Genomic DNA, 8,477 nt, shown 5'->3' on the forward strand with positions numbered 1-8,477 from the left:
CAGTGATGGCCTCTTCATGGGTGATGATCTCATCTTCCACGGTAGGAATTTCCTGGCAAATAGCCTGTTCATGTGTGATCACCTCTTTCAGAGTGATGGCGTCTTCATGGGGCATGATCCCTTCTTCCACGGTAGTAATTTCCTGGTGTATGGCCTCTTCATGGGGCATGATGTCTTCTTCTGTGGGAGTCATTTCCTGGTCTATGACCTCTTCATGGGGCATGATCTCCTCTTCTTTGGTAGACATTTCTTGGTCTATGGCCTCTTCATGGGGCAGGATTCCTTCTGTGGTAGCTGTTTCCTGGCATATGGTCTCTTCATGGGGAATGACCTCTTCATAAGGCATGATCTCGTCCTTTCTCATAGTCTCTTCCTGAATGATGATAATTTCCAGGGTATAAGCCTCTTCCTGCTTGGTGGCCTCTTCCTGGGCAGTGGCTGGTTCCAGCTCATCTTCTTCTATGAAGTCCCAGTGTTCTGCCAATATGTCCCCAGAGAAGGAGGATTTGAGGCTTGAAGTGTCATCATCTTGTAGCAAGTCACAGATTTTCTTCCAGGTATCCCTATAGAAAGAGGATTTGAGGGTTGAACTGTCATGTTCTAGTAAGTCTGAGAGTGGTTCTTTGAGAGTGTTGGAAGGCATACAGCTCTCTGTGTCCCCTGTAGTCTCATTCTTCTTTGGTCTACAAGAGTTGTTGGGTAGATACAGACAGCTGGACACTTGGATTCAGGCTGCCACAGAAGTCAATCTTGGACTGTGAAAAATTCTCATTCAGTTTGAGGCTGATGCCCTTGAGGGAATTAGTCATGTGCACTGCAGGCAGGATTCATGGCAATGGGAGGTTGTCTTTGGCTGGCAGCACGGGGTGGCAGGCATGCTAGGGCTTGTGGTGCCTAGGAGACCATGTGCCTCTTTGCCCCTGAGCATGGGGCATGCCATGATTTGGTCGATGGTAGGTCTTCCTGCGGGATTGATCATGAGCAGTTCAAGAACGACATTGAAACTGTTGGTGGAAACATGCTGAGGAACGAGGAAGAAGGCAGAGCTGATCTGCATCTTCAAGAGCTCAAAAGAGCTGGCTTGGAAGGGAAAGTGGCCAGCCACCATGAGGAAAAAGAGAACCCCTATACTCCACGTATCTGTGGGGAAGGCATCATATGCCTCCCCTCTAAAGAGTTCTGGGGCACAGTAGAGCAGAGTGCCACAGCAACCCATCGGCTTCTGACCAGGAGTGATGTGAGAGGCCAGGCCGAAATCGCTCAGCTTGGCATTCCCCTTGCCGTCGAAGAGAACGTTCTTGGCCGTTATGTCTCTGTGACAAATGTAATTGTCGTGGCAGTACTGCACTGCGTGTAGGAATTGGGAAAACAGTCTCAGAGCCTTGCTCTCCTCTAAATAGCCCAGTTGGAGGATGCGCTGCATCAGCTCTCCCTGTGGGGCATGCCCCATCACAAGGTAGGTGGTCTCTCTGGTCTGAAGCATGTCAAACAGCTTTATTATATAAGGGTTATAAAGGGATTGCATAATGCTGATTTCATTGTTGATGAGGGAGGCTCTCTTCTTGCTATTTCTAAGAATTTTTACCACCACATAGGTCATGGTGGGCTCATGGAAGGCAAGTTTGACCTAGGCAAAGTGCCCTTAGCCCAGGGTCCTCATGATCTTATACTCTGTTGTAAAGGTCTTCTCAATAGAGTCGCAGGCCCCCATTCCCTGCTTCGTGGTCAGGCCCTCTTTGATATGGCTAGAACCAAACATGCAATGAGAAAGTTGAAATAAACAGTCAAAAATCAGGCCCAAGGAGATGTTTATAACTATGATTTCTAGATCCAAAAGGCCAAAATGGAAACAAAACAGAAGTTGGGAAAGAGGGAAAAATGTCGCAAACATTTCAGATGACCTAAGAAGGCTCTCTGAATGCCTAGGAGGACAGGGACAGAGCATGTTCAAAGCAGCAGACAGCAAAGCACACCATAGATCGGGTTGACAGGGATCAATTGCAAACTGCAAAGGATAAAACAAAGGATGCTAGAAACTGAGAGCTGCTTAGTGGAAAGGACTAACAGACTTCATCCCTGAGCTCAACATCCCCTGGGAGAAAAGGTACTGTTAAAGTCAGATTCAAGAGGAATTGATAAGAAACAGACACCCAAAAACCCAACAAGTCCAACCTAGGGAATTTGTTCAGGAGCCCAGCAGGTATTCTGCTCTTGCAGAGGCCCTGGATTTGGTTTTCAGGACCAATGTCAGGTGCCTCTAACTGCCCTAATTCCAACTCTAAGGCATCCTCTATCTCTGGCCTCCTAGGAGACTCATACATGTGTGCATACACACACATCCAAGTGCACTCACAGGTACTACATATCACTTAACATAGTGATACAATTCTTTATAACTTTATTTATATAAACATGATTGTAACTACACGTGGTTATGATCTGGTATGGGAGTGCTGGGTGTAGAACTAGGTTCCCTCCAAGAAGATTACATGCTCCTAAGTGCTGGACCATCTCTCCAGACCACACAACTCCTAAATAAATATAATTTTTAAAACCCAGAGCATCGCTTTCATGAATTAGATAATGCAGATGAAATGGAGAAATTACTAGATATAATTTTAACTAAAGAAGACATTAAAATGCAAGGAGAAAGTCCCAAGATTGAACTATTTATGAAAACGAATCTTCATTACATAGCACAGGACCAGGCAAATTTTGTTGGACCATTTGAGTCCCTTGAAGAACAGTGTCAGTGCTCCTAAAATTCCACAAAGGAGAAAGGGACTTAATGGTTCCAAACTCATTGATGTCATAAACAGAGGGGAAAAAAACCAAAAAGCTACAAAAAAAAAATGTCATTTCCACAAGAACATGGATGTGAAACACCTTAGTCATGCTTAATACTTGTCATAAATCAACAACATATAAATATGCCATCCTTTATGGGGAAGATACGCTCACAGCATCCTTTGAAGGATTGCTTTACATTCCCAAACAGACAAACAGAGCATAGAAACAGAATCAGGGCGAGCATCCCACAGCCCTGGGCAGCCATAAAGAAGGACGAAAGTGTGGGATCTATGGACCTAACACAGCAGATTGCTTTACAGGGAAAGCAACTGTTCCTTGTTTTTTCTATGTGGAATTTGGGGGAAGGAAGGGGTCCTGAAGATAGAAGGGGCTACTGTGAATATGGAGGAGGAAGTGGGAGAAGAAAGCGTAACAGCACAGGTTAGTCATGTGATTAGTGTGAACAACGGGCATTGCAGGTGTTCCTGTATTTGTCATAACTCAATTGCTTATATGGTACAGTTATTCCATGCCTAGAACAAGCTTAGAATATGAAAAGAAATATACCCAAAAAAAGTAAATAAAGATAAAGACAGAGGTAAGAATAAAAAACAGTGGCACCAGCCAGTGGTGGCGTATTCCTTTAATCCCACCACTCAGGAGGCAGAGGGAGGCAGATCTCTGAGAGGTCGAGGCCAGCCTGGTCTACAAAGTGAGTCCAGACAGCCAAAGACACAGAGAAACCTTGTCCCAAGAAACCAAAGGGGGAATAGAGGAAGGAAAAAAACAGAAGGGCGATGATTTAGCAGTTCAGACCACTGCCTGCTCTTCCAGAGAATCCAGGTTCGATGCTTAACACACACATGGTGGCTCACAAACACCTGTAATTCCAGGTCCAGGAAATCAGACTCCCTCTTCTGACCTTCACAGAAGACAGCAGGCCAGTGGTGCACAGACATACCTGAAGACAAAATAATCGTACAGATGAAAGAAAAACAGTAAAATAGTCTACCATATAAAACAGAAGAGAGATACTATGCTGATGTGCGACAAATATTGAAAGTCAAGTAATAGCCTTCAGCAGTGCAGAAGTTCAATCTCTCTCCAATTCACCAGCACTTTCTGCTCTGGAAGACAGGAGGCAGCCTCAGCCAGAGCCTCAATGGACAGGTCATTCCTCACAATGGCTCCTTGTGAGGTGAGTGCAAGAAATGGACCAAGGAGGGCTGGGCACATCCCCCAATATCCAGATTCTGGAACTTTCTGGGCCCAAGACAGGAAGACTGGTTTTGGGCAGCAGGGCAGTAGGGACCTGATGAAGCTGGTTTCACTCAAATGGCTGCCCCCAATATGACCTAGGGACCCAATACTTCCGCTAGGCCCACTGACCAAGGTACACAATTTCTCCCAAGTAGTGCCACTTTGGGGAAACAACTGTCCAACACTTGATCCTTTGTGAGACTTTTGACACCCAGACTTTAAAGAGCACCCTTTTCACTGTAACAATAAAATGAGGAATCATAAGAATGGCAACAGGCTCCAGATCATAGGCCGTCTTCAGATATGAGCTCTGATATCTCCTGTTAGTAGATGGTGTTCTTCTTTTCACTTGGACCCCAGCTTTTATGACCACTTTGCAATAATCATCAAGTGAAATTACTCAAGTTTACTTTTTAAAAACTCAGATTGATAGCTGGGCATGGTGGCACATGCCTGTAATCCCAGCACTTGGGAGGCAGAGGCAGGCGGATCGCTGTGACTTCAAGGCCAGCCTGGTCTACAAAGTGACTCCAGGACAGTCAAGGCTAACACAGAGAGACCTTGTGTCAAAAAAACAAAAAACAAACAAAAAAACCAAAACAAACAAACAAACAAAAAAACTCAAATTGATGTATGTGCTAAAGGAAATTGATGGCCTGTGTATCTGGATCTTGGGGAGGTGAGATCCAGGTCCCAGCAGATTGAGTGTGTAACAGGCCTGCTTTCGAGCTCTATCCAGTGCTTTGTATGTCAAGGAGAAGCAGGAACTCAGCCTAGCAAGCCCTTTTCTAAAGGCCACATATGCTGCTGTGTGGCAAGTCTCTCATGCTCACGAGTTCTCATTTCTTAATATTGTGGCATTGGGGTCAAAGTTCCAAGATGGTTTTGGTAGGATACACACACACACACACACACACACACACACACACACACACACACACACCAAATTTTATGCTTAGGCATGTTCTTTGAGCTGTTTGGCCAGGGGAACTCAAGAGCAAAGACTTGATTCTTTGCTTCAAATTCGTTACCCCATCCTCCTGGGCCTGAGAACACACTAGCTATATGCCATGAATGCCCTTCTTAAGATAGAAGTTTTCCCATGAAAAGACAGCTGCAGGAAGGAGGGCAACAGAGGTAGTTGGTGGCACAAGCTATGGTAAGTCTCACTGGGAAAGTCCTGTCCTTTCTCAAAGAACAGGCTCTTTCTAGACTCATATTAATTATGACCTTGAATTCTTTTCCAGCTGCCTTGTTCCATTATTATGCTGAAGAGAATGGGATCTGACTCTTGTCTCCAGCCCTTGCATGGAGTCCTGACTTCTGAACTACCAGGAAGATCCCAAGGCAACCAGCTTGGAGGCTGCTTTCTGCTAAAACAGGGACACATTGGTACCCTTCCTTATGAGACCATCCAGTGTGCTCGTCAGTCCTCTGAACAGGAGTCCACATGACTTGAACTCTACTTGGAAAGTAAAGAGATGAACAGAAAAGGGAATCATTGAGGGACTTGGAAGTGCGGGCAGTAGGCAGTATGATCAAGGGAATGTGTTCAACTTTCTCCTTTACATGTATGGAATTGTCTCTGTGAGATTACACGTGTTATTAATTAATATATTCTAATACATGTTTTTAAATTGTGATAGTGAAACAAAATCAAAGTGAAGTGAGATAGATAAAGAATACAAGAACAAAAATGGGAGATCGTCAACAAAAAATAAAAGTAACCATAATCATACCCGAAACCAAGAAATGAGCAAATAATAGCAAAAGCCAGCAACCAACAGCCTCCAAAGGAAACTCACTCTGCTGAGGTTCAATGGCTCTAGAAGTCCTAGTGGAGCTCCAAAGTATAGCAATTCACCAACTCTCCAACCATCCAGCAGCTAGCACACTTAATGGACAAAACCTAGCTCCAGTGAGTTCTATATGTATCCAGGAAACTATCATTCCTCACAATGGCTCCTTGTGATGTCATGGCAAGAAATGAACCAACCATGTCTCTGCACCAATCACACTGATATCCTCAGTGTCTGCCTTAAAGGACAGACAATGCATTGTAGCACCAAAGTATGGACCTGAGCCAGCTAGTTGTGTCCATTTTTTCCTTGCTGTCTAGGTGCCACTTCCTCCTGTAAGGCCCCACTTCCTAAGGTCCTCACCTTCCCCACACTGTGCCACTGCTGGGGCCCAATGTTCAAACACATGATTGGGTGACATTTACCATCTAAAGCAACAGGCTCCAAGGTGTTGTCCATTAGTGGGATATGGACCCTGACAGTCACCCTTTAGGGGCAGATAGCGTGGTTCCCTTTCTACTTGCTCCCTAACACTCTAATGACTTTCTTCTTCCACAGCTCGTCATATAGACACTCAGGTTAATGGTGGCCTTGGGCTGACCTTAGGATGCTGAGATGGCTACTCTGTTATCAGCGAGTACATTAGGAAGCAATTGAGGGGGTGGTTCTGAACAACCTATGGGGGTGACCCAATCTGAGACTCGTATCAGTGGGGGATATGGAACCTGAGGTAGCCACCTCCTACAACTAGACAGGACTTCCAGTGGAGGGAAAGGGACACCATCCCACTCACAAAACCTTCAACCCCAAATTTGTCCTGCCTGCTAGAATTGCAGGAATTAAGATGGAGTATAGATTGATGGAATGGCCAACCAAGGCCTGGCCCAGCCTGAGACCCACCCAATGGGAGAGAGCCAGCTCCTTTCACTACTGATACTCTGCTATGCTTGCAGACAGCAGCCTAGCCTAGCTGTCTTCTGAGGGCCTTCAACCAGCAGAAGAGGGAAACAGATGCAGATACCCAGAGCCAAACAATAGGCCATGCTCAGGGAGTCTTGTGGATGAATGCAGGGAAGGATGGAGGGAGATGAAGGGTTCAAGGAGACACAAGAAGACCTTCAGAGTCAACTCACCTAGGCCCATAGGGGCTCACAGTGACTGAACCATCCTCCCAAAGCATGCATGGGCTGGACCTCGACAGGAGCTGGAGCTCTGAGAGGAGCTGTGGCTGTAGGACAGGGTAGACACCTAGGAAGATATGAGGGTGACTCTAGCTGAGACTCCTAGTAGCATGGGTCATAGGGACTGAAGTGTCTACCCTCCAACCAGAGAAGACTTCTAGAGGAGGGAGAAGAACACCAACCCACCCACAAAAACTGTGACCCAAAATTCACTCTGCCAATAAAGTGTGCAGGGACAAAGTTCAAGGGGAGATTGAAGGAATGTCCACCCAATTGGACAAACCTGAGACCCACCTCATGGGAGAGAGCCAAGCCCTGCCACTATTAAGAATATTCTGCCATGTCTGCATGTGGCATAGCTGTCTTCTGAAAGGATCAACCTAGCAGCGGATTAAAACAGTTGCAGATCTCATAGCTAAACATTGGGCAGAGCTCAGAAGGCTTTGTGAAAGAGTAGGGGAAGGATAGAGGACCTGAAGGGGACAGGAGCTCCACAAGAAGACAAACAGAGTCAACTAATCTGGGCCGAGGAGGGCATGTGGGGACTGAAGTATTAAGACCATGTGTGGACTGAGTCTAGATCCCCTACACATATGTAGCTTACAGCCAGCTTAGATCTCCTAATAAGGGGAATGGGGACTGTCTCTCACATGGGTTCTGTTGCCTGCTTTTCGACCCTTTTCCCCTGGCAGGGCTATTGTGGATGCACTTAGCCTTGATGTGACTTGACTTGCTTGGGTTGTTGGTGTGGTATGGTGTGGTATGTGTGTGTGTGTGTGTGTGTGTGTCCCCTTTTCTGAGGTATATGACAGGCAGGGACAGGGGAAGAGGGAGTAAGTGTGGGAGTAAGAGGAAGTTGAAAAGAAAGGAATTTAGCCTGGGTGAGTGTAAGGTTTCCCCCTCCTAAGGGCCAATGCCTGTGGCTCAATGCCAACACCAAGCATAAGAAGCCTTTCTAGTCACTTCAGCATGGCCTCTTATTTTCAGAGACCCCAGCCATATACCAACTGAGGGAGTTCTTATTATTGGAGGATCTTCTTAAATCTGAAACTCCAGCTCAGCATGGCAGCTAACTATATCTCTGTAGAAGGAATCAGAGGATGAGCCATAGATAGAACCCCAGAAACTGACACAGGCCATGGACCTCCTAAAACAGGCCTATCCCTGTAAACTAGCCTTGGAAACCCCTGACTCTGCTAGCCCTGACAGTGTATTATTTTATTATTTTTTATCTTTTTAAAAAAGATTTGTTTTTTATTATGTGTATAGCGCTCTGCCTGTATGTACAGCTGAGGTCCAGAAGAGGTTCCTGTGAATTGAATTCAGGACCTCTGAAAGAGCAGTCAGTGCTCTCAACCTCCAAGCTATCTCTCCAGCCCCCAAGTTATTCGTATCTTATGTGTGTGAGTTGTCATGTCAAAGGGAAACTGTATTCCCCTGCATTCCA

General features: G+C 45.8%; 1 protein-coding gene across 1 annotated transcript; it reads right to left on the minus strand.

Annotated features, from left to right (window-relative positions):
- Positions 1-805: 805 nt before the first annotated feature.
- Positions 806-1,711, minus strand: LOC127205488 (sperm motility kinase X-like). The gene is given in 1 exon segment (XM_051164691.1): positions 806-1,711. A coding segment is annotated over 1 exon segment (906 nt).
- Positions 1,712-8,477: the final 6,766 nt, after the last annotated feature.

The sequence above is a fragment of the Acomys russatus genome, chromosome 22 (genome assembly GCF_903995435.1).
Source record: "Acomys russatus chromosome 22, mAcoRus1.1, whole genome shotgun sequence".
Lineage (NCBI taxonomy): Eukaryota > Metazoa > Chordata > Mammalia > Rodentia > Muridae > Acomys > Acomys russatus.